At 51.0% G+C, this 26,684-nt stretch overlaps 1 protein-coding gene across 4 annotated transcripts in view; it reads right to left on the bottom strand.

Moving 5' to 3' along the window:
• TECR (trans-2,3-enoyl-CoA reductase) overlaps positions 1-17,733 on the bottom strand; it is a 37,931-nt gene extending 20,198 nt beyond the window's left edge. For 2 of the 4 annotated variants that reach the window (XM_031004704.3, XM_031004706.3), the window contains exons 1-2: positions 15,782-15,945; positions 710-776 (exon numbers count right to left, since the gene is read on the bottom strand). In XM_031004704.3, coding sequence (XP_030860564.1) covers positions 710-776; positions 15,782-15,796 — 82 coding nt within the window. In that variant the 5' untranslated portion in view covers positions 15,797-15,945. Of the gene's footprint in view, positions 1-709; positions 777-15,781; positions 16,030-17,640 lie in introns of those variants that run through there. The other 2 variants (XM_055371978.2, XM_031004707.3) reach the window with 2 other exon arrangements.
• Positions 17,734-26,684: the final 8,951 nt, after the last annotated feature.

Genomic DNA, 26,684 nt, shown 5'->3' with positions numbered 1-26,684 from the left:
CCTGCTGCGTTGTGACCCATTTCCGATGTTCCTCGGGGACAGCAGGGAGAAGCCAGGGAACCCGCACAGCCCTTTCCCAAGCCGCAGCCCTTTCCCAAGCACAGCAGGGATGTACTTGTCACACGGAGACCTACAAAGGGCTCAACCGTGTGCAGGGGTGTCTGTCACTCCCAAAAACCTTTTCTGCTAACTGTGCAGTTTGCAGTCGCCATGCACGCAACCAACACGGACTGTGCCCCTTGCTGTGTTGGGCCTGCCTGTGCCAGCTGCTGGGCTCAGTGATGAATGGCAGTCAGGCGGGTGTAACAAGAGCATGCGGGCAGCGATCCAGGGGCCGGGATATGACAGTGCGCACGACTGAGAGAGGCCATCCCCCCCACCCCCTAGGCTTGCTGGTGCTCAAGGGGACATGAACAAAGCACCTATTACATAATATGGGGTCACGATGTACCAGGAGCTGTGGAGAGGAGACAGCGGTGCAGAGGGCCCAGAGGGCCACAGTGGGTGTGCCCGGGAAGGCCCTGCTGAGGAAATGGGATTTCAGCTGAGGGCCAGCATGAGGCTCCCTGGCGGGGAATGTAAAGGCCCTGGGGTAGCACAGAGCTTTGGGGAAGCGGGTGACACCCGGAGGCTGGAACAGAGTAAATTTTAGGGGGAGCAGCTAAGCAGCAGGCTGGAGCAGAGCCAAGACAAGTGCTTTAGGTTTTACCCTTGAGCAATGAGGAATCGCTGGAGTGCCACAGGCTGCTTTGGTTTCTTGAAGAATCATCTCCCTGCTGGGGACAGAGGAACAGTAAGGGAGCAAATGTGGCTTCAGAGACAGCGGTGAGAGGCTTGGAAACAACTCAGGGCAGAGACTCAGGTGCTTGGACCAGGGAGGGAACAGAGAAGGGAAGGAGTAAAAAGGACACCATAGTTCCTAGATTCTGATGTGTCAATGGTTCAAAACAAGCCACCTGCTGGGCGTGGTGGCTCTTGTCTGTAATCCCAGCACTTTGGGAAACAGAGGCAGGAGGATCACTGGAGCCCATGAGTTCAAGACCAGCCTAGGCAACATAGCAAGACCCCGTCGCTACAGAAAATTTTCAAATTAGCTGGGCGTGATGGCATGCACCTGTGGTCTCAGCTACTTGGGAGGCTGGGGCACAAGAATCCCTTGAACCCAGGAGTTGGAGTTGCAGGGAGCCATGATCGTGCCACTGCACTCCGGCATGGGCGACAGAGTGAGACCCTGTCTCAAAAATAAAAAAAAGGAATGGCCAAACACCACAGCAGCAAAAGATGAGCCCAGTTCATGGAAGAGCAGAACCCTCTGCTACTATCATCAAGGATATGCTATAAGCTCAGGACCCACACTCAAAGCCAGACCTGCCAGTCCCATAGAATGGCCGCACACCCCGAGATCATGCAAGCATCCTCGTCCTGATCAGTTGCAGTGACTTTTGAGGGCAGGCATCAATTATGCGGCTGAACGCCTGAGTCTGTCCTGTGTGCTCCATAAGACAGTGACCTCTATCAAACATACACATACTCGTTCCACAAGTATCCAGAGACCCTCCCCAGGGCCAGGGGTTACAGGGGAGAGCCAGGGCCTTACACAAACATGCCTTATCAGAAGGTGCCAAGTGCTGTGTGGAGAACTCAAACATGAGGTGACAAGGTGATGAGTGTGGCCTGGGTGAGTCAGGGGCAGAGGCTTCTCGGAGGTATTTTGTCACATTCAGACCAAGACCACACAGCCAGCCTCTCCAGAAACCATCCCCACACCAGTATTTGGATAGGGATTCTCCAGCTCTGTCCTCTGTGGATCCCCCACCCCTGGCTGGGAGATTTTGTTAAACTATTCTCCAGGCCCGGCACGTTGGCTCACACCTGTAATCCTAGCACTTTGGGAGGCTGAGGCGGGAGGATCATTTGAGGTCAGGAGTTCGAGACCTGCCTGGCCAACATGGTGAAACCCTGTCTCTACTAAAAATACAAAAATTAGCCAGGTGTGGGGTGGTGCATGCCTGTAATCCCAGCTACTCAGGAGGCGGAGGCAGAATTGCTTGAACCTGGGAGGCAGAGGTTGCAATGAGCTATGATCACACCATTGCACTCCAGCCTGGGCAACAAAGGGAGACTCTGTCTCAATGTAAAAATATACATATATTCTCTGAAACAAGTAGTATACAGGCAATACACTGTTTCCAACTATACATGTCTCCTCAGGAATTCCAGTATCTGCACACACACACCCCCACCCCACCCTCTGCAATCCTCCAACCCCACCCAGCTCCTGAGAAACATTCATTCAGCAGCTCCACCCATCTGCCCACCTCCTGAGTTAGACACTTGAGGTGTCTGGGGGAACAGCTTCTCCCCACAAGGAGCCTGGAGGCTCAGCTCCGTGACTTCAGCCTGTTTCCAGATGTTTCCTGAAGCCCCAGGGCTTGTGTTAACTTCCCACCCCCACCCCCAACTTGGCACCCCACCCTGAGGACAAGCCCAGATCCCACGCTCTGGCCAGTGATCCCTGTTCACTTTCAAATGGAAAAAAAAAAAAAAAAAAAGAATTTGGAAGGACCCAGGAGGCTGCATAAAGCCCTGCATTCTCTCAGGCAGTCTGTGAATGGCTGGTGGGCTCTGCTTACATAAGAGCCTGGTTCGAGCAGGGACAGAGGCAGGGCCATGCCAGCCTGTCACTGTGACACAGCTACAGGGCCACAGAGAGGGCCTTTACACCTTGCAGGGCTGGGAAACACTCATGACCCACATGCAGCTAACCATGTAACTGAGGTGAGTCGCTCTGCTCCCGGTAAGCCCCACACGCAATCCACGGTACACTTCTCAGAATAAGGAACAAATGCTCTGTGCATTTTTATTACAAACACCATGGCGGGCAGGTGCAGTGCCTCAATGCCTCTAATCCCAACACTTTGGGAGGCCAAAGCGTGTAGATCACCTGAGGTCAGGAGTTCGAGACCACACTAGCCAATATAGCGAAACAACATTTCTACTAAAAATAAAAAAAATTAGCCGGGAGTGGTGGCGGATGCCTGTAATCCCAGCTACTCAGGAGGCTGAGGCAGGAGAATTGATTGAACCCGGGAGGCGGAGGTTGCAGTGAGCCGAGATTGCACCACTGCACTCCAGACTGGGCCACAAAAGCAAAACTCCATCTCAGGAAAAAAAAAAAAAAACACTATGGCATGAGGGCCCCCTGAGGACTTAAAAATGAACGGCCCTCCAATAGGGAATCTTTTAGGTAAAATCGGTAGAATGTGGTCAGGCATGGTGTCTCACACCTGTAATCCCTGCACTTTGGGAGGTCAAGGCAGGAGGATCACTTGAGCCCAAGAGTCGGAGACCAGCCTGGGCAATATAGCAAGACCCCATCTCTACTAAAAACAATAATTCATAGGTAATTGAATAAAACAGAAAAGGGATTTTCATTGCCATCAAAATGAGGCAGGGCACAGTGGCTCACGCCTGTAATCCCAGCATTCTGGAAGGCCGAGGTGGGCGGATCACTTGAGGTCAGGAGTTCGAAACCAGCCTGGTCAACATGTGAAACCCGGTCTACTACACATACAAAAAATAAGTCAGGCGTGGTGGCACGTTAGCTGGTAATCCCAGCCAATCGGGAGGCTGAGGCAGGAGAATCGCTTGAACCCAGGAGGCGGAGGTTGCAGTGACCCAAGATTGTGCCATTGCACTCCAGCCTTGGTGACAAGAGTGAAACTCCATCTCAAAAAAAAAAAAAGAAAAGAAAAGAAGTCCACAGGTCTCTCTGGGTGGCTACAAAGCCCTGCCCTGTCAGCCTCATCCCTCAACGTGGGACATCTGCAAACTCTGGGCTCCATGCCTCTGCACACACCACTCGGTTCCCTCTGCCTAGAACACCATTCTCCTCCCTGGCCCCAAAGACCTCGACCTTCAGGCCTTGGCTTAAACGAAAAGATCTCGAGGACAGAGAATGTGGTTCGTTCATCCCAGGATTCTTAGCATTGATAAGAGGGAAAAAACATGATGGAACAAATGAACTAATGAATAAGTGATGGACTGGAAAACAGAGGCAGGGTCCCATGACGAGAAAAGGCCTGGACCAGCAGGACCTGCCCACAACCTGTGTGGTGAGGGGAAGGCCCCAGTGTTGTCTCCGCAGCTTCCATCTCAGAAGGGCCACTGTGCCAGGAGGGTTGACATGATGGGGAACAGGACAGCCACGGGCAGGATGGACCCAGGGCTTGTGGCCAAGAGGCCAGAAGAAGCCGGGTGCCAGCCAGGCACGGTGGCATACACCTAGAATCCCAGAGCTTTGGGAGGCTGAGGCAGGAGATCACTTGAACCAAGGAGTTCAAGACCAGCCTGGGCAACACGGTGAGACTGCGTCTCTACCAAGAAAAATCCTTTAAAAATTAGCCAGGCACTGGCCGGGAACAGTGGCTCACACCTGTAATCCCAGCACTTTGGGAGGCCGAGGTGGGCAGATCACTTGAGCTCAGGAGTTCGAGATCAGCCTGGCCCACATGGTGAAATCCTGTCTCTACTAAAAATACCAAAATGAGCCGCGTGTGGCCTGTAGTCCCAGTTACTCCGGAGCCTGAGGCAAAAGAATGGCTTGAAACCGGAAAGCGGAAGTTGCAGTGAATCGAGATCACTCTACTGCACTCCAGCCTGGGCAAGAGCAAAACTCCAACTCAAACAAACAAACAAAAAAAGCAGCCAGACATAGTGATACACACCTGCAGTCCCAGCTACTTGGGAGGCCGAGGCCGGCAGATCACTTAAGATCAAGAGTTCGAGGCCATCCTGGCCAACATGGTGAAACCTCGCCTCTACTAAAAATACAAAAATTATGGCCAGGCACCGTGGCTCATGCCTGTAATCCCAGCACTTTGGGAGGCCCAGGCAGGTGGATCACTTGTGGTCAGGAGTTCAAGACCAGCCTGGCCAACACAGTGAAACCCTGTCTGTACTAAAAATACAAAAATTAGTGGGGTGTGGTGGTGGGCACCAGTAATCCCAGCTATTCGGGAGGCTGAGGCAGGAGAATGCTTGAATCCCAGACGCAGAGGTTGCAGAGAGCCAAGATCGCACCACTGCACTCCAGTCTAGGTGACAGAGCAAGACTCTGCCTCAAAAACACACGTTTTTTAATAAATAAATAAAAATACAAAAATTAGCCAGGTGCAGTGGCTCACACCTGTAATCCCAACACTTTGGGAGGCCGAGGAGGGTGGATCACGAGGTCAGGAGATCGAGACCATCCTGGCTGACACAGTGAAACCCTGTCTCTAGTAAAAATAAAAAATAAATTAGCCAGGCGTGGTGGTGGGTGCCTGTAGTCCCAGCTACTCGGGAGGCTGAGGCAGGAGAATGGCGTGAACCTGGGAGGTGGAGCTTGCAGTGAGCCGAGATCACGCCACTGTACTCCAGCCTGGGTGACAGAGCGAGACTCCATCTCAAAAAAAAAAAAAAATTAAATAAATTCAAAAATTAGCCAGGCATGGTGGCGGGTACCTGTAATCCCAGCTACTCAGGAGGCTGAGGCAGGAGAATCACTTGAACCCGGGAGGTGGAGGTTGCAGTGAGCCAAAATCCCACCACTGCACTCCAGCCTGGGCAACAGGGCAGGACTCCATCTCAGAAAAAAAAGAAAGAAAACACAACCCAAGCCCAGATGGGCTGCGAAGGAGATGAGTGGGCTGCCAGGGTGACAGGCAAGGGGTTAGACTCCAGATTGGATGGCCAAGGAAGGTCTCTCTGGGGGACATGGAAGCTGAGCGCTCGGTAACACGAAGGGCCAGGCATGAGAAAAGCAGAGGGAAGGGCATCCGGGGCCGAGGGAATAGCATGTGCTTAGGGCAGGAACGTGGTTTTGGGTATCTGTGAAAGACAGTAGCGTAGTAACAAGGGAGGAAAGCAGGGGACAGATGACAAGCCTCTGAGGGAAGGTTCTGAGCCATGGCGCACTAAGATCCTCCCACTTACAGGCAAAAAGGCCTTCTGCCTGTGGCTCGGTGGGGAACAGTCAGCTAGGAGGGAGCAGGAACAGAAGCAGTGTGCTCCTAGGTGAGGCAGCTGTGACAGGCACCTGGTGGCCAGACTGTCTTCTAGCCTCCACTTCCTGGGATGATTCTTTGTCGCAACAGGTTAAAAAGTGGGCTCTGAGTGTGGTGTGACTTCCCCAAGGGTCTTCCCATGAAGAAGGAAAGAGCTGATCATCTCAAAATGTGACTTGCAGCCAGGTGCGATGGCTCACGCCTGTAATCCCAGTACTTTGGGAGGCCGAGGCGGGTGGATCACGAGGTCAGGAGATCGAGACCATCCTGGCTAACACGGTAAAACCTCGTCTCTACTAAAAATACAACAACAAAAAAAAAGTTAGCCGGGCGTGGTGGTGGGCGCCTGTAGTCCCAGCTACTCAGGAGGCTGAGGCAGGAGAATCGCATGAACCCGGGAGGTGGAGATTGCAATGAGCCGAGATGGAGCCACTGCACTCCAGCCTGGGTGACGGAGCGAGACTCTGTCTCAAAAAAAAAAAAAAAAAATATTGACTTGCATGGTGTGTGACATTATATCAAAACTGAGGCACTGGCATCTGGGCTTCTTCCTCCGCCTTCTGGGCATATGATTTGACATCAGTCTGTCTCCTGGCGCCTGGTGGACCTTCTTCATTAAGTTTTGAAGCTTTTCTCAGCCAGGCACGGTGGCTCATGCCTGTAATCCCAGCACTTTGGGAGGCTGAGGCAGGTGGATCACGAGGTCAGGAGTTCAAGACCAGCCTGGCCAAGATGCTGAAACCCCATCTCTACTAAAAATACAAAAATTAGCCAGGCATGGTGGCACGTGCCTGTAATCCCAGCTACTCGGGAGGCTGAGGCAGGACAATCACTTGAACCCAGGAGGCAGAGGTTGCAGTGAGCCAAGATTACGCCACTGCACTCCAGCCTGGTGACAGAGCAAGACTCCATCTCAAAAAAAAAAAAGAAAAAAAAGAGTTTTGAGGCCTTCCAAAGAGGTCAGGTGCCAAAAGCATCTCAGGCAGCCCTGGGGATGCTGATCTGTCCTTACCTGCCTAACGTGGGTCCCTCTCCGCTTAAGGATTTTTACCCTGTCTGTGGGCCGCGAAGCATGCTGAGCACTTCACACTCCCCCACAGGCCCCAAGGTGTCCTTATCCTGGCCTCACAGGTGACAAAACTGAAGCTTAGGTTAAGTCACTGTCCCAAGGGCAGAGTGGGTGGCCTCCAAGTCCTTCACCACCACCACACACTTGATTCTTTCCCCAGTGCACAACCCACAGCAAAGCCCACTCTGGTTCTAGAAGAATCCCAGCTCTGCTAGCCACTAGCTGTGGACAAGTCGCTTCACTTTCTGTGCCTCAGTTTCTCCATCAGTCAAGTAGAGATAAGAACAGCATCTACGTCTTATGTTTAGTACGCGATTTAGATATGTTACTAGATAAGAAGCACTCACACTGCCAGCGCAGTGGCTCACGCCTGTAATCCCAACACTTTGGGAGGCCAAGTTGGGCGGATCACCTGAGGTTAAGAGTTTCAGACCAGCCTGGCCAACATGGTGAAACCCCGTCTCTACTAAAAATACAAAAACTAGCCAGGTGTGGTGGTGGGCACCTGTAATCCCAGCTACTAGGGAGACTAAGGCAGGAGAATCGCCTGAACCCGGGAGGCGGAGGTGCAGCGAGCCGAGATCACGCCATTGCACCCCAGCCTAGGGGACAAGAGCGAGCCTTCGTCTCAAAAAAAAAAAAAAAACACTGATAATTAAGCACTATATTCACCGTAATTTACTAGGAAGATTACTATATTCTGGCTGCTGCAGGAAATGTCCCAGGTATTAAAACATTCTCAGCTGCCACTATCAGTATCAGCAAGAAGGTGTTAAGACCCAGCCTGAACTTGCCCAACTAGCTCAAGGTCTCTGGCCTTTCTCACGCAGCCAGGCTTGTCAATGCAAGTGCAGGATTCCCGACCAAACCCAACCACCTTATCAGAGTCGCAAGGCCCTTCCAAGCACCGCCCTCACTCAAGGCTGTCAACCCTCCTCTGTTCTCCTCAGGAACCAGTTAGTCCAGAAGGCTTTGCTGGGCCCAGCTGGTGGAGCCTCTAAATCCACCTGGGTGCGGCTGAAATAGCTACTCCACCTGGCACACACCAAAGCCCACCACTCATCCCGTCCCACTTTCTTGTTACTCGGTCCCGCCTCCCCCTCCCTGGTCCCGCCTCCCCCTCCCTGGTCCCGCCTCCCCCATCCAGGCCCGCCGCTTCCTCCTTGCCCCGCCTCCTCTTCCCTGGCCCCGCCTCCCACATCCCGGCCCCCCCTCTTCCTTCTTGCCCCGCCTCCTCCTCCTGAGCCCCACCTCCTCCCCCTCGGCCTCGCCTTCCCCCCCGGCCCCGCCTCTTCTTTCTCAGCCCTACCTCCTCATCCTCGGGAACCACTTCCTCCACCTCAGCCCTGCCCCCTCCTCCTCCTCAGGACATGCCTTTTCCTGCTAAACTCTGCCTCCTACTCCTTGGGACCCGCCTCTCCCTCCTCGGCACCCCTCCCCTTCCTCAAGCCCCACCTCCTCCTCCTCGGCCCCGCCCCCTCCTCGGCCCCTCCTCCCCACATCTGCCCCGTGTCCAGAGGTCCAGAGGTGAGTAGGGCCGTACTACTTGTCAAATGTTAGCTGCTGCAAGGTGCTGCACCAAGCTGAGGCTTTCCAGGCATGTATCTGCTCATACGATGCTCACCAGACCAAGAAACCCTTGAAACGATAACCCTGGGAGGCAGGGACAATTATCCTGGTCAATATGAACATTGGGCAGGAGAGAGGAAGGGGCCTGAGCTGTAGCATTTGCCACTTTCCGTGGTGTAAATATCCTACCTGTGACTTAGAGATGTCAGCCTGATATCCCTGAACACAGAGTTGGGAAGATGCACACCATCAGCCAATGTCAGCCGGGTCTCGCACACCCAGGTGTCATTTTATGGATTAAAAAGCTAGTTCAAGGCCAGCCACTGTGGCTCACGCCTGTGATCCCAACACTTTGGGAGGCCAAGGTGGGAGAATCACTTAAGGTCAGGAGTTCAAGACCAGCCTGGCCAATATGGTGAAACCCCATCTCTACTAAAAAATACAAAAATTAGCCGGGCGTATTGGTGGGCGCCTGTAATCCCAGCTACTCAGGAGGCTGAGGCAGGAGAATCGCTTGAACCCAGGAGGCAGAGGTTGCAGGGAGCCTAGATGGCACCACTGCACTCCAGCCTGGGCAACAGAGGGGGACTCTGTCTCACGAAAAAAAAAAAAAAAAAAACTAGCTCGAGAAGCTAAAGAACTTGCCCATGGGCTCCAAACCTTGTCAGTGGCAGTTAAGCATATGAGCCTAGCACTGATCCAAAGCCCGCAAGCATTGCCACCTTCCCAGGAAGATTATCAATCAATACTGCCCAACCCAAAGGGGAACAGGCCTGCAGCCCTGGAAAAGGCCTTCTTCTCTGGGTCTCAGGTCCCTCATCTGTAACTTTACAGAAGTTAAACCAGAAAAATTATCTCAAGCCTGGGGCTCTGAGATTCTGAGTGCCTACAGCAAAGAAATGGCCTAAGTACAAAGCTACAGCCAGGACAGAAGGGACTCCACCAGGAGAATCTGCCCAGTGAGTCACCATCTGCTCAAAGCAAGAAGCCTGCAGGAAAATCTGAAAAGCCTAAGATCCCCTCCAACCCCCTCAGGATCTTGGCCTGAGTCAGGCTAACATAGGAAAGGTCTTTATAGCTCACCACAGTTCAAGGCTCACCACTTTCCCTTTTTCTTTTTTTTTTTTTTTTTGAGACAGAGTCTCACTCTGTTGCCCAGGACTGGAATGCAGTGGTGCGATCTCAGCTCGTCGCAACCTCTGCCTCCCAGGTTCAAACGAATTCTCCTGCCTCAGTCTCTCGAGTACCTGGGATTACAGGAGCGCACCATGATGCCTGGCTAATTTATATATATATATATATACATATATATATATATTTTTTTTTTTTTTTTTTTTTTTTTTTTTGAGACGGAGTCTCGCTCTGTCGCCCAGGCTGGAGTGCAGTGGCGCGATCTCGGCTCACTGCAAGCTCCGCCTCCCGGGTAGCTGGGACTACAGGCGCCCGCCACCACGCCCAGCTAACTTTTTCTATTTTTTAGTAGAGACAGGGTTTCACTGTGTTAGCCAGGATGGTCTCGATCTCCTGGCCTCGTGATTCACCCACCTCGGCCTCCCAAAGTGCTGGGATTACAGGCGTGAGCCACTGCGCCCGGCCAATTTTTATATTTTTAGTGGAGAGGGGGTTTCGCCATGTTGGCCAGGCTAGTCTCTAACTCCTGACCTCAGGTGATCCTCCTGCCTCGGCCTCCCAACGTGCTGGGATTACAGGCATGAACCACTGCACCCAGGCAAGGCTCATCACTCTCAATCCTGCCCTTACTGCAAGGGGCAGCCCATCTGATTTTAGGGCAGAGAAAGACCCTCTCCCAGCAGTCCACACTGACCCACAGCACCTCGCCCTCCCTTCAGGGATGCTCTGTCCTCAGAACACAGCAGGAGAGCCACCAGCTGTCCTAGGGCAGCATCAGCAGAGAAGCCATCAGTGTGGACAAAACTGGAGTCTGACAAACCCAGGTTCAGCTCCCTGGCTTCCAGGCTCTGTGACCTTGACCAGCTTAGTTTACCTCTCTGAGCTTCCGTTGCATTATCTGTAAAGTAGAACAGTAGTTCCCATCTGATCAGGTGCTAATAAGACTCACCCCTGGGCAAGGCGCGGTGGCTCACACCTATAATCCCAGCACTTTGGGATGCCAAGGCAGGAGGAAGGCTTGAGCCCAGGAGTTCGAGACCAGCCTGGACTAACATGGTGAAACCCCATCTCTACTAAAACTACAGAAATTAGCCAGGCATGGTGGCACCCACCTGTAATAACAGCTACTTGCGAGGCTGAGGCAGGAAAATCGCTTGAACCTGGGAGGTGGAGGTTGCAGTGAGGTGAGATCGCATCACTGCACTCCAGCCTGGGTGACAGAGCGAGACTCTGTCACAAAAAAAAAAAAAAAAAAAAGGCCAGGCGTGGTGGTTCACTCCTGTAATCCCAGCACCTTGGGAGGCCGAGGCGGGGGGATCACAAGGTCAGGAGATCGAGACCATCCTGGCTAACACGGTGAAACCTCATGTCTACTAAAAATACAAAAAATTAGCCGGGCACGGTGGTGGTCACCTGTAGTCCCAGCTACTTGGGAGGCTGAGGCAGGAGAATGGCGTGAACCCGGGAGGCAGAGCTTACAGTGAGCCGAGATGGAGCCACTGCACTCCACCCTGGGCGAGAGTGCGAGACTCTGTGTAAAAAAAAAAAAAAGAAAGAAAACACCCTAAATGTGGGTTATGGGGGACCCCAAGAGGCTCGCTTCTGGGTATTCAGCTGCGGGAAATGGGCAGTGACCTGGACTGCTGGAGGCTGAAGACAGACTAATTTTCTCAGGAATTAACAGGCTCATTTACAAGATGTAGTAGCTGTTTTTCCAGTTGCTGCTGGGCTCATTGCTTTGAGTCTCATCTGCAGTGGCAAAAACAGCAATAAAATTAAAAAATACATTAAAAAAATACTGTATCCTAGGATAGGCAGTTCACTTACCGACCTAGCTCTGACCCCAAGACAATGCCAAGGCCTGCTCTGGTATTCTAAGAAGACGGCTTCAGCCAAGGCCTGGAGGTGACCTGTTCTAGAGAGAGGCTTCACCTCAATTAGGCCACAGAGTGGATAACTTTTCCTCTCAGATCAGATGAGATTTGGCAGTGATATGAGGCTACTATGGAAACAGCCACCGATCTCCACTCCTGCTGGGATCCCAACTGCCATGATAACAGTCCTCAACCAGACATTAATTCGTTGTGTGACAGTCAGCACGTCCTGCACCCCTCTGGGCATTACCTCTATCAGTTGTAAACTGCACTTCATAATCTCCAAGGTCTCTCCAGGGGCCAACCTCTCAGTGGACAACAGACTGCTTGAGGGTGGGAAGATGGATTTAGTCCCAAGCAGAAATAGATTTTTCTTTTTTTTTTTTTTTGAGACAGAGTCTCGTTCTTGTCACCCAGGCTGGAGTGCAGTGGTGCGATCTCAGCTCACTGCAACCTCTGCCTCCCGGGTTCAAGTGATTCTCCTGCCTCAGCCTCCCAAGTACCTGGGATTTCAGGCGTGCGCCACCACACCCAGCTAATTTTTTATTTTTTGTAGAGATGGGGTTTCATCATGTTGGCCAGGCTGGTCTCGAACTCCTGACCTCACATGATTTGCCCACCTTGGTGTCCCAAAGTGCTGGGATTACAGGCATGAGCCACTGTGCCCAGCTGAAATATATCCTTTATTTATTTTTTTTAAAACAGAGTCTCGCTCTGTCACCCAGGCTGGAGTACAGTGGCGTGATCTCGGCTCATGGCAACTCCGCCTCCCAGGTTCAAGTGATTCTCATTCCTCAGCCTCGAAGCCAGTAGCTGGGACTACAAGCACGTGCCACCATACCCAGCCAATTTTTTTGTTTTTAGTAGAGACGAGGTTTCACCATGTTGACCAGGCTGGTCTCGAACTCCTGACTTCAAGTGATTCACCCGTCTCAGCCTCCCAAAGTGCTGGGATTACAGGCATGAGCCACCTCGCCTGGCCAGAAATATATTCTTTGATGTAGACAAACCTTTTCTCAAATTGCTTGTTAAGTGTGAGTGAAAGCATCCTTTCTATTTTTACTGACCTACAATAAGCACATGCAGTTAAACTAATCTGCTTGCTGTGCAATCCGCTGGGCCGGGAAACAACTGCTTCTCCCACCCAGAAGCCCTGTAGCTATCGCCTCTATGGGTACTTGGCAAAGGTTGGCAGAGAATAACAAACAACACAGCAAAATAACAATTTATTTTTTCCTTCAAGGTCACTTTGAACAGTGAGTTTGAAGCTTCCCCCTTCTTTTTTTTTTTTTTGAGACAGACTCTCGCTCTGTCATCCAGGCTGGAGTACAGTGGCATGATCTCAGCTCGCTGCAACCTCTGCCTCCAAGTAGCTGAGATTACAGGCGTGTGCCACAACACTCGGCTCACTTTTGTATTTTTAGTAGAGACGAGGTTTCTCCATGTTAGCCAGGCTGGTCTCGAACTCCTCACCTCAAGCAATCCGGCCACCTCAGCCTACCAAAGTGCTGGGATTACAGGCGTGAGCCACCATGCCTGGCCAAAGCTCCCCCTTCTTTCTGTGAGAGAAAAGGATTAAGTACGGTGTAGCATATTCTCCAGTCCAAGTCTTGGGCCTCAGGCTGTGCCCAACTTCCTGGAACAAAAGCACGCACCCCCAGGGTGCTCAGAGGCCTACTTTATCTGACTGTTAACTAGCAAAACTAAACCAACTACATTTGCAAAATGCCATATGGATGTTCCAAACTGCATGTTTCAAGCTGGACGTGGTAGCTTTTTTTTTTTTTTTTTCTTCAAACAGGGTCTCTGTTGCCCAGGCTGGAGTGCAGTGGCCTGATTTTTGGGCTCTCTGCAGCCTCAACCTCCTGGGCTCAAGCCATCCTCCTGCTTCAGCCTCCTGAGTAGCTGAGACTACAGTAGAGGGACTACAGGTTTAGATATAGAGTTTGAGAGGGGAATCCACATCAGAACTTCATTCTAGAATGAAAACTTAAATGATAGAGATTATTGAATACAAACCTCCTCATTCTTGATACCATGTCAAAAATTACAGGATTTGTGGGTTAAAGGCTTCTAAGGGGCTAGGCACCGTGGCTCATGCCTGTAATCCCAGCACTCTGGGAGGCCAAGGTGGGTGGATCACCTGAGGTCGGGAGTTCGAGACCAGCCTGACCAACATGGAGAAACCCCGTCTCTACTAAAAATAGAAAATTAGCCGGGCATGGTGGCTCATGCCTGTAATTCCAGCTACTCAGGAGGCTGGGGCAGGAGAATCACTTGAACCCGGGAGGTGGAGGTTGCGGTGAGCCGAGATCGCGCCATTGCACTCCAGCGTACGCAACAAGAGCGAAACTCCGTCTCAAAAAAAGGCTTCAAAGGATTGTGGGTAAATTTCCAAAAATAGTAGCAATAAAGGGCGCAGGAGGCAGAGGTAGTAATATTCAACTTGTGAATAAAAACAAACAGCCAGGAGCGCTAGCTCACACCTGTAATCCCCAGTACTTTGGGAGGCCGAGGCGGGCAAATCACTTGAGGTCAAGAGTTTGAGGCCAGCCTGGTCAACATGGTGAAACCCCCGTCTCTACTAAAAATACAAAAAATTAGCCGGGCATGGTGGCGGGCACCTGTAATCCCAGCTATTCAGGAGGCTGAGGCAGCAGAATCGCTTAAACCCAGGAGGCGGAGTTTGCAGTAGGCCGAGATCGCGCCATTGCACTCCAGCCCGGGCAATGAGACCGAAACTCTGTCTCCAAAAGAAAAAAAAAAAAATCCTTCTACGTATCCAAGGTACCTAGAGTAGTCAATTCATTAAGACGGAATGGTGGCTGAGTAGAATGGTGGCTGCCAGAGGTGGAGGTGGAGAGGAATGGGGAGTTAGTATTTAACGGCTACAGCTTCTGTTTTCCAAGATGCAAAGAGTTCTGAAGATGTGTGGTGGTGATGGTTGCACAACAATGTGAATGTTCTTAATGCCACTGAACTGCACGCTTAAAAACAGTCAAGATGGTAAATTTTATGTGTATTTTGCCAGAATTTTTTAAATTGGAGGGGAAGTGAGAAACAAGAAATCGCTCGACCTGCTATTTTTCATTTGAGGACCAGCATGGCATAGTGGCTAGGAACTAAGACCTTGGCGTCCTGAGTTCCCCTATCTGTTTTGCATTTACTAACTAGGGGCCTCTGAACAAGTCCCTTGATATCTCTGAGACTTTATTCATCCTTACAAACAGGAATAATAATAGTTCTTATACAAGGTAACAGAATCTCACCAGCACAAGAGTAAGCACTTGCTAAATTGTTCTTATTTTGAATTTTAATAACAAATTTTATTATTTGATGATAGTTACTTAAGTCAGCAATAATTCAGGAATAATTGGTTGAATTGTTATTATATTATCACCTAGGGCGATAAGCACAACAGAAGACTTCGTTTTAAGGGAAAAAGAGACCCAAGTTAGGAGTCAGAAGACTTGGGCTTCAAGAGTGGCTGTGGGTGGGTATAAGATTTCTCCTTGGTGACACCCAAGGGTTGACGGAGATGACCTCTTTGATAACCAGAAAGCAAGATCAGCTTCGCTGCTCTGCGAAAGCCAGCCGTGGAGCTGCACCTCCCTCACCGCCTAAGTCTCCCGGGAACGTCCCGGGCGAGGGAAGGGGTCCAAAGGTCGTACACAAGAATACTGATTGCAGAGCCCCTTCCTACGCTGGTGACGGCGGCGTGGCGCAAGATTTGTGCAAGACTCCCTTGGATTGGGAGCAAGGGTCCCGCACCTTCGTGGCTCCCATGACAAAGTCTGCAACTCAGCCCGCTGGGGGAACTGCAAGGAACCTGCAAGCGTCCCAGCCCCTGCAGAGACCCCCAAGAAAAAGTACCCCCAAAACAGCCTGGGTTGCAGATTTATAAATACTTCCTGCGCACATGCGCATTGGAATTTACGAGTGGCCCGGGGCGCAACGCTTGCCCACTGCGCCTGCGCCGTCCGGCTCTTCCTTCGGGGCACAGGACCAGAAAGTGGGGTCCCGTGGTCCCGCAAAGAAGGAAAAAGAATGGGTCAGCAGTGGCCACACGGTCCGTGTTTCTCGCTTCTTACCTCGTAATGCTTCATGGCTCCCTCCCACGGCGGCTACTGCTCCGCTGCTGCTGCTGCCTAACTGCGCGGCACAGCACAGGGTCCCTACAGCGCCCGCAACCGCAGCGATAGACTAAACGCGGCTCTGCGTCCGCCCCGCCCCTCCCGGCCGCGCGCGCCCCGTCGGCCAATCAGGGCACGAGGCGCCCACCTTCGCCCCTGCTCCTTGGGGCCGGTCCGAACCCAGACTAGGGCTAGCACCAGGGGATTGACCAATCAACTTGCGAGACCAATCGAAGGGGGCGGAACGCCTGTAGGAGGGGCTAAAGAGAAGGGGCTTGACCATCCACCAATCCAAAGGAGGTCTCTGCGCCGCGCGTCCCTTTGCCACGCCCCCTAATGGCGTCGCTGTGGAAACCAAGGTAAGCGACGGTTAGGCCAGACGCGGGGGCGGGGTAAGAAGTTGAGTGACAGGCAAGGCAGCATCCACATGACAGGCGGCGCCGACGGGGTAAATTCTGAGGTAGGCGGCCCCCGGGGTACACCGGGAACAGCAGGAGAGGGCTAGGGGCTGGGGTCGCGGGCTGCGGAGTCTGGATGGCGAGGAGGTCACTATGGGAGGAGACTCTTGAGTGGGAGGGAAGGAAAGGCGAAACGGAGTAGCGAAAAGCTCCCCATTTGGGAACCCCCAACCTGCAACCTTAAGCCCCAGCCCCATTCTGGGGTGGCTTCACTGCCGTTTTTAATGAAAGCCCCGCCCCACTTTGTTTTTTTGTTTTGTTTTGTTTTTGAAACAATCTCGTTCTGTCCCCCAGCTGGAGTGCAGTGGCGCAATGACGGCTCACGCAACCTCCGCCTCCCGGGCTCAAGCGATTCTCATGCCTCAGCCTCCCAAGTAGATGAGATTACAGGCGCCCGCCACCACGCCCGGCTAATTTTTGTATTTTTTTTAGTAGAGACGGGGTTTCCCCATGGTTGGCCAGGCTGGTCTTGAACTCCTGACCTCAGGTGATCCTCCCGCCTCAGCCTCCCAAAGTGCTAGGATTACAGGCCTGAGCCACCCCGCCCAGCCCCCCTCCCCACTTTGCTCCGCCCTATGGACAGGGGAACTACATTGGTCTCTGCCTGACGTCCAGAATCGTGTCTAGTGGCTCCAATGGGGCCACTGAGCCCTTGAAATGGGGCTGGTCCAGGCCGGGAACGATGGCTCACACCTGTAATCCTAGCACCTTGGGAGGCCGAGGGGGGCAGATCACAAGGTGAGGAGTTCGAGACCAGCCTGGCAGATATGGTGAAACCTCATCTCTACTAAAAATACAAAAGTTAGCCGGGCGTGGAGGTACACACCTGTAGTCCCAGCTAATCAGGAGGCTGAGGCAGAAGAATCGCTTGAACCCGGGAGGCGGAGGTTGCAGTGAGCCAAGATCTCGCCACTACACTCCAGCCTGAGCAACAGACCGTCTCAAAAAAAAAAAAAAAAGAAAAAAGAAAAAGAAATGGGACTGGTCCAAATTGAGATGTGCTGTAAATGAAAAACACATAAATTTCTGGCCAGGCACGGTGGCTCACACCTGTAATCCCAGCACTTCGGGAGGCCAAGACAGGCAGATCACATGAGGTCAGGAGTTCAAGACCAGCCTGGACAACGTGGTGAAACCCTGTCTCTACTAAAAATACAAAAATTAGCCAGGTGTAATGGTGGGCACCTGTAATCCCAGCTACTAGGGAGGCTGAGAATCGCTTGAACCTGGGAGGTGGAGGTTGCAGTGAGCCAAGATCGCACCACTGCACTCCAGCCTGGGCGACAGAGTGAGATTCTGTCTCAAAAAAAAAAGAAAAAAAAAGAAAAGACTTTTGACAGACAAAGGAACAGGCAGTACCTGGCACACTTCTTCACCTCCTCTCCTTACTCTTGTTTCCAGATCCTGCCCCTGAGCTTTCATGAGCTGTTGAACCATCCGGAATTCACAGGCCTGTCACGAGAGACACGATGAGAAGTCCTTAAAGGTAGATCGCTGATTCACAAGGGAGCAGGCGGAGGCAAGGGTGAGTCAGTGCTTGGAACTCAGTCATCCAGATTTGGCTCTGGAAACTTCTGAAGCTGTAGCCTTTGGGGATCCCTGACTGCGAGTACAGAAAGCCAACGCTATGTGGTCTTCTGGAAACTCATTATCTTTTTCACTGGCACTATCTGGGAAAAACAGATGAAAACCTGAAGGTGTTCTGTATGTGTGCTTTCAAAAGCAAGGATCTGGCCGGACGCAATGGCTCAGGCCTGTAATCCCAGCACTTTGGGAGGCCGAGGCAGGAGGATCACCTGAGGTCAGGAGTTTGAGACCAGCTTGGCCAACATGGTGAAACCGTCTCTACTAAAAGTACAAAAATTATCTGGGTGTGGTGGTGGGCACCTGTAATCACAGCTACTCAGGTAGCTGAGGCAGAAGAATCAGTTGAACCCAGGAGGCAGAGGCTGCAGTGAGCAGAGATCACACCACTGCACTCCAGCCTGGGTGACAAGAGTGAAACTCCGTCTCAAAAAAAAAAAAAAAGCAGAGATATTTTTCTGGTGGCAGTTTGAGTTTTGAGGCCTTCTGTGTCATGACAGGCCTCACTCCCTGCCCTTCTTGGGTGCTGGGGGAGAGTATTTGCTTCCAGGCCACAAGTTAATTTTTTAGTAGAGATGGGATCTCATTATGTTGCCCAGGCTGCTCTGGAACTCCTGGCCTCAAGTGATCCTCCCTCCTCGGCCTCCCAAAGCACTGGGATTACAGGCATGAGCCATCCCACTCGGCCTGAGACCACAGTTAAAATCCTATCAGATTGAGTTACCTGAGGTACTTGATTGTGAGGGGCCATGGGGATAGGGTTGAACCCCTAAGACCCATCCATGTGTTGCTCCTTCACCAGTTATGCAAATTTTCAACTTATTTAATGTGATCTGAAGAGGTGAGTCTTCCATCTCTGGGTTGCAGCTAGATAGGGCATGACGGTGTACAAGTAGGTGTCATTTTGAAGAGATTCCATACATATTCCCATAAACTCAGAACCTTTTGGAAATGCCCTTTTGAGACTGCTTTTCTGAGCCCCACACTTACTCAACAGGCACCAAATCATCCTCGTGCACCTACTATGCTGCGTGTCAACCGGAACATACAAATAATTTCCACCCCCTCCTCACCCATAAGAAGCTGGCAGAAAGGCAAGACCCAGCCTCCGAAGTAGAATTCCTCTTTGTTTTTGAGGGGTGTTGCAGGCTTGAGGAACCCCTTGCTTGCCCATCTGGCTTCCGGTAACCAGGCTGTCAGCAGAAATGAAACCCACCCTTGGAATGAAGACTGGCCACTTTGTTCAAGCCACTGAGGACACTGTACTGTGGCCCCCTGACAGTGCCTGTCTGTAGGGACAGCTAGATCCTGCTGGTCCCTTCACAGTCCCAGCAGTGGCTGATTCACAATGGTGACTGGTAGATCTGTTGGGTCGTTGTTGAGCTGATGGTAACTAGCTCCTTTATTAAAGTAATTTCCAAGGGAGAAACTGCAAGAGACGGCCTAAGCTGCGGCAGCTTCCAAGGATGAGCTTTTCTGGACCTCAGGTTTGGGGGAACCCGAGACCATTTGAATGCCAGAGATGTGATTTGTTTGGTAATGTTGTGTCTCACAAGCTCCTTTTGTATTTCCCATGGGCAGGTCAGGTCGGATCTTGACTTTTTCCAGAACCTGGCTTGGCTGGTTTGGGGTGTGTATGAATGAGCTGGCTCGCCGGGTGTGTGACAGGAGGTGAAGCTGGGACTAGACAAGCCAGGGCTCGTTAGCAAGTTTCTGCTGTGTCAGGAATCCCGGAGAGAGGTTTCCCAAGCCCTATCCTGTCTTGCCTGGGTTGTTTGGTTTTTCTCCTTCTTTTTTTTTTTTTCGTTGAAGTGTAATTGACATGTAGTAAAATTCACCCATTTTAGTGTACAGCTCTGAACACGTACGGTCATGCAACCACCACTACAATCAAGATACAGAGCATTTACACCAACCCAAAAAATTTTCCAAACTACTCCATTTGTTGCAGGTCCCAGCCCCTGGCAAGCATTCATCTGCTTTCTGTCCTGATACTTTTGCCTTTTCCAGAAGGTTGAGTGAAATGGAATCACGCAGCCTTTTGAGCCTGGCTTCTTTCACCCACATAATGCATATGAGGTTCATCTGTAATGTTGTTTTTTTGTATCCGTAGCTCGTTCCTTTTTATAGCTGAATAGTATTCCATTGTGTGGATGGATCCCATTTGTTTATCCATTCATCCATTGAAGGACAGTTAGGGTTTAACTGCTGTTGGTAATAACTAATAAAGCCTCAGCAAACATTCGCTCATGAGACTCCATCTCAAAAAAAAAAAAGTAGATTTTACCCTGCTGGTGTTGCTATGTGGATGAAATTGAGAGGAGCCAGGAAATGAACATTATAATAGTATCTTTTTTATTTTTATTTTTGCGATGGAGTCTCGCTCTGTCATCCAGGCTGGAGTGCAGTGGCACAATCTCGGCTCACTGCAACCTCCACCTTCTGGGTTCAAGCGATTCTCCTGCGTCAGCCTCCCGAATAGCTGGGATTACAGGTGTGCACCACCATGCCCAGCTAATTTTTGTATTTTTAGTACAGACGGAGTTTCACCACGTTGGTCAGGATGCTCTCCATCTCTTGGCCTTGTGATCCTCCCGCCTCGGCCTCCCAAAGTGCTGGGATTACAGGCATGAGCCACCGCACCCAGCCATGAATTTTTATATATGAACAAAGGTTTTCATTTCACATGGGTATCCCACTGGGAGTGGGATTGTTGGCTCATATGGCTATAGTGCTTTTTGAAGGTCTTTTTTTTTTTTTTTTTTTTGAGAACGAGTCTCGCTCTGTTGTCCAGGCTGGAGTGCAGTGGCACCATCTCGGCTCACTGCAACCTCCACCTCCTAGGTTCAAGTGATTCTCCTGCCTCAGCCTCCCAAATAGCTGGGATTACAGGTGCACGCCACCACGCCTGACTAATTTTTGCATTTTTGATAGAGATGGAGTTTCACCATGTTGGCCAGGCTGGTCTCGAACTCCTGACTTCAAGGGATCCACCTGCCTCAGCCTCCCAAAGTGCTGAGATTACAGGCATGAGCCACCGCACCCAGCCTTGAAGATCTTTTCAAAATGTATTTGGATTTTTATTTATTTTTGAGACAGGGTCTCACTGTCTCTCATGCTAGTGTGCAGCGGCACACTCATAGCTCACTGCAGCTTGGAATTCCTAAGCTCAAGTGATCCTCCCACCTCAGCCTCCCAAGTAGCTGGCACGTGCCACCATGCCCAGCTGATTTCTTTGTCATTCTTTGCAGATGTGGGGTCTCACTATGTGGGCCAGGCTGATCTGGAACTCCTGGGCTCAAGTGATCCTCCTGCCTTGGCCTCCAAAAGTGCTGGGATTACAGATGTGAGCCACCGCACCTGGCCTGAAGGTCTTTTTTTCAACAGGTGAAGAGCTGAAGACAGGAGTAATGCAATTTTCTTAAAATTAAGGCTTTATGATCATCTGAGTCACATTATACACAAGCTGAGTGTCTACTGTAAGCACTCAGTATGCTAAACACTTCAGCATTTTACTCTCTGGGTGACCCTGGGGAAGTCACATGACCTCTCAGAATCTCCATCTCCCCACCTGTAAAATGGGTGTAATGATAGCCCAACCTCACAGGGCTGTTGTGACAAGTGTATGAGTTAATATTCATCGAGTACTTGGAACAGGCTTGGCCATGTCAGTGTTAGATGTTATTATAGGCCAGACATGGTGGCTTATGCCTGTAATCCCAACACTTGGGGAGGCCAAGGCCGGCGGATCACCTGAGCTCAGGTGTTTGAAACCAACCTGAGCAACATGGCAAAACCCCATCTCTACCAAAACCATAATACAAAAAATTAGCCGGGCATGGTGGCAGGCATCTGTGATCCCAACTACTCAGGAGGCTGGGACGGGAGGATCATTTGAACCTGGGAGGTGGAGGTTGCAGTGAGCCAAGATTGTGCCACTGTGCTCCAGCATGGGTGACAGTGTGAGACCCCATCTCAAAAAAAAAAAAAAAAAAACAAGGCCGGGTGTGGGGTTCAACCCCTGTAATCCCAGCACTTTGGGAGGCCAAGGTGGGTGGATCATGAGATCAGGAGTTCGAGATTAGCCTGGCCAACATGGTGAAACCCAGTCTCTACTAAAAATACAAAAATTAGCCAGGTGTGGTGGTAGGCGCCTGTAATCCCAGCTACTCAGGAGGCTGAGGCAGAGAATCGCTTAAACCCAGGAGGCGGAAGTTGCAGTGAGCTGAGATCACACCACTGCACTCCAGCCTGGGTGACAGAGCGAGACTCCATCTCAAAAATAAAAATAAAAATGTTATTATAATGTTCATTTCCTCTCAATTTCATCCACATAGCAACACCAGCAGGGTAAAATCTACTCTCTTCTTTTCTTTTCGAGACAGAGTTTGGCTCTGTTGCCCAGACTGGAGTACAGTGGCGTGATCTTGGCTCACTGCAACCTCCACCTCCCAGGTTCAAGCGATTCTCCTGCCTCAGCCTCCTGAGTAGCTGGGAGTATGGGCGCATGCCACCATGCCCAGCTAATTTTTGTGTTTTTAGTAGAGACAGGGTTTCACCACGTTGGACAGGCTGGTCTCAAACTCCTGACCTCAAGTGATCCACCCGCCTCAGCTTCCCAAAGTGCTGGGATTACAGGCATGAGCCACCGCACCCGGCCTAATCTACTCTTATCTCCAATTTATGGAGGACAGACCTAATGCTCCCAGAGATCAAGCAGGTTGTGGAAGATCACACACGTAGGGAATAAGGAAACAGTTGGTCCAGGATTTGAACTAAAGCAACTGTCCTCAGACTCACTTGCATAGTTCCTATATCAGTCAGGATTTTACCAAAGACACAGAGCCAGAGCCAGTAGGAGTGTGTGTGTGTGTGTGTGTGTGTGTGTGTGTGTGTGTGTCTGTGTGTGTGTCTGTGTGTGTGTCTGTGTTTGTGTGCAGAAATTTATTTCAAGGAATTGGCTTGCATGCTTGTGGGGGCTGGCTAGACAATGCCAAAATCTGCTGGGTGGGCTAGCAGGCTGGAAACTTAGGCAGGAGCTGATGCTTTTTCTGCCGGGAAACCTCAGTGTTTGCTTTCAGTGTTGGCTTTTTTTTTTTTTTTTTTTCTTCGAGACAGAGTCTTGCTCTGTCACCAGGCTGGAATGCAGCGGCCTGATCTCGGCTCACTGCAACCTCTGCCTCCTGGGTTCAAGTAATTCTCCTGCCTCAGCCTCCCAAAGTGCTGGGATTACAGGTGTGAACCACCACACCCGGCCTCAGTGTTGGCTTTTAAAGTCTCTAGACTGATTGGATGAGGCCGGCTTACATCCTCACATCCTTGAGGGTCATGTCCTGTTTTTAAAGTCAAGCGACTGTAGACGTGCTAACCTAACCGCATCAACATAATAACTTCACAGCAACACCTAGATTAGTGTTTAGTTGAATAACTAGGTTCTAGAGCTTAGCCACGCTGACACAACAAACAACTATAACAGCTTTTCCAAATTAAGAGCCCAATATCTGCTGAAGTTGACGCAGAGGCCATTTTTTCAGTAATATTCTGAAGTTCTCAGTGAGTGTTCAGGTCACAGTACCATGTCCATTAGGAGAGAGTTACTGGCTTTGTTTGTTTGTTTGTTTGTTTAATTTCCTGGCTCCTAGAACTGATAAAAAAAAAAATTAAAACTTCCCGAACTGGCTGGGTGTGGTGGCTCACGCCTGTAATCCCAGCACCTTGGGAGATCAAGGCGGGTTGATCACCTGAGGTCAGGAGTTCAAGACCAGCCTGGCCAACATGGTGAAACCCCATCTCTACTAAAACTACAAAAATTAGCCAGGCATGGTCGCAAGCACCTGTAGTCCTAGCTACTTGGGAGGCTAAGGCAGGAGAATCACTTGAACCCAGGAGGCGGAGGTTGCAGTGAGCTGAGATCGTGCCACTGCACTCCAGCCTGGGCTACAAGAGTGAAACTCCATCTCAAAACAAACAAACAAAACTTCCTGAACATGACCCAGGCTTACTCAAGGAGGGGAGAGTTCCCAGCTCTAACATTGACCCCAAGCACAAAGACATCCCTTCCGCAGTGTTTTTAGCAAAATGTTCCCCTCCAGTGTGTCAAGAAACTTTTATTTTTATTATTATTATTATTATTATTTTGAAACTCTCACTCTGTCACCCAGTCTGGAGTACAGTGGCGCGATCTTGGCTCACTGCAACCTCTGCCTCTCGGGTTGAAGCGAGTCTCCTGCCTCAGCCTCCAGAGTAGCTGGGATTAGAGGCACGCGCCACCGCGCCCGACTAATTTTTGTATTTTTAGTAGAGACGGGGTTTCACCACGTTGGCCAGACTGGTCTCGAACTCCTGACCTCAGGTGATCCACCCGCCTCGGCCTCCCAAAGTGCTGGGATTATAGGCGTTGAGTCACTGTGCCTGGCCTACGGCAAGAAACTTTAGAACAACCAGAAAGGCCCACCCAGAGCCATGTTAAAGCCTTTGGAGGCTGCTGCACTTGTAATTCTAAATTAAATTTATATTATAAAATACTAGTTTATAAGTATAAAGTCACAAGCTCTGAGTTTTTCCCCATAATGCTCCTGATAGTTATTTATATAATTTTTTTATGGGGAGGTTCAGGATCTCACTGTCACCCAGGCTGGAGAGCAGTGGCACAATCATAGCTGACTGCAGCCTCAAATTCCTGGGCTCAAGCTATCCTCCTACCTTGGCCCACTGAGTAGCTGGGACTACAGGCTCACATCATTGCACCCGGCTAATTTTTTTATTTTTAATTTTTTGTATAGATGGGGTCTCACTATGTTGCCCAGGCTGGAACTCCTGGCCTCAAGCGATCCTCCCACCTCACCTTCCCAGAATGCTGGGATGACAGGCGTGAGCCACTGTGCCCAGCCTAGTAACTTTTTAAAAAATATCAAGTTCTCTCTCCCCATAATTGCTTCAGGACCCCTGCTCAAGTATGGTTCTCGATGTCTAGGGAATTTCGGCCCCATCCTCCCGGGTTGTCCAGTTCTAGTCCAGAGTTCTTGCTGATGCAGTTACCTCAGAGATCATTGAGTGGGCCAAGAGAACCAGATCTGCCTGCTGGATGCTCCTGATAGTTATTTATGTAACTATCCACCATGATGCTCCTGATAGTTATTTATGTAACTTTTTTATGGGGAGGCTGAGGGTCTCACTGTCACCCAGGCTGGAGTGCAGTGGCACAATCATAGCTGCCTGCAGCCTCAAATTCCTGGGCTCAAGAGATCCTCCCGCCTCGGGAGGCAGGAGAATGGTCTTCTTCTTCAGGAGTTCTTGTCTGCCCAGGGGCAGCTGTCACTGGAATCTTTTAGCTGTGATGCTGCCAGGAATGAGGTGATGGCTGAAGAGCCCACCACTAAGAAAATGGTTAGTCACCCCTTTGACAATGCTTCCTTTGTGCCATGCCTGCTCTGAGCACTTTGCAAATGTTGACTCATATAAAATACAAAGCCCTCATGATGTGGGCACAACTGCTATCCTCATTCCTCATTGTGCAGATGAGGAAGCTAAGGCCAGCAAAAGCCTAGTAACTAACCCAAGGTTACCCAGCCGGGAAATGCTGGAGCTGGGAATGAAGCCCAGCTGTCTGGTTCCAGAGCCAGTGTTACATGGCTCTGACCTCCCAGGCAGTTCTTCCAGGAACCTCCCCCACTTCCCTGGGCCCTTCCCAGATGGAACCCCTTTTCTGAGCCTCCTTTTCCCATCAGCTCTGTCCTTGACGGAGGCACCCCAGACTTTCAGAGCCAAACGCGATCGTGTTGCCTACAATTGAGGAAACAGAGGACTTGAAAGGTGTGTGACACACCTATGTCCCCCCAAATTATAAAGGTAGTTGGGGAAGAAAAAGAAGCACGTGTGTAAGAACGGGGAATATTTATGAGGTTCTCACTGCGTTCCAGGCACTGGGGACCCAGTGCAGACAGGACCTGGCCCCTGCCCAGGTGGCGATGTCAGACTGGGAGGGAAGACACATTGAAAGCCAAGAAACAAGATAAATTTCAAATTTAGCGGCAAGTGATCTTGAGAGGGCAGTAAAGGGAAGAAGGCGGGACTGGGAGGACCTTGGGAGATGCGCTTCCGTCCAGATCCTCACCTTGCTTTAGGAGGTGAGAACAGAGGCAGTCTTCCGTCCCAAAATCCTTCTCCCCACGGTTGGGAGAATAGCGCTGGTGGGTTTTTTGTTCATTTTACTTTATTTTACTTATTTTATTTTATTTATTTATGAGACGGAGTCTCGCTCTGTTGCCGAGGCTGGAGTGCAACGGCCGGATCTCGGCTCACTGCAACCTCCGCCTCCCCGATTCAAGCTATTCTCAGGCCTCAATCTCCTGAGTAGCTGGGATTACAGGTCCGTGCCACCAACGCCCGGGTAATTTTTATATTTTTAGCAGAGACGGGGTTTCACCATGTTGGCCAGGCTGGTCTCAAACTCCTGACCTCAAGTGATCCGCCCGCCTCGGCCTCCCAAAATGCTGGGATTACAGGCGTGAGCCACCGCGCCCGGCCTGTTTGTTAATCTTAAATAGAAACGGAGTCTCCTTATGTTGCCTAGGCTGGTCTCCAACTCCTAGGCTCAAGAGATTCTCCTGTCTTGGCCTCAGGAAGTGATGGGATTACAGGTGTGAGGCTCCGCGCCCGGCCTGATAGGTTCTCTTATTGGCATGTTGTAGATAGAAGGGGGCCCCTGGGTTAGGCAGACACAGGTTAGGTAGTTCGTCCGGCGTCACCGGGCGGGAGCCCACCGCAGGCCCCACGAGACAAGAGCGAGCAGGTTCATCGCCTCCCGGGGAAAGGACTGG

This window comes from Gorilla gorilla, chromosome 20 (assembly GCF_029281585.2).
Source record: "Gorilla gorilla gorilla isolate KB3781 chromosome 20, NHGRI_mGorGor1-v2.1_pri, whole genome shotgun sequence".
Taxonomy (NCBI): domain Eukaryota; kingdom Metazoa; phylum Chordata; class Mammalia; order Primates; family Hominidae; genus Gorilla; species Gorilla gorilla.
This window is presented reverse-complemented; position numbering and strand designations above follow the sequence as displayed.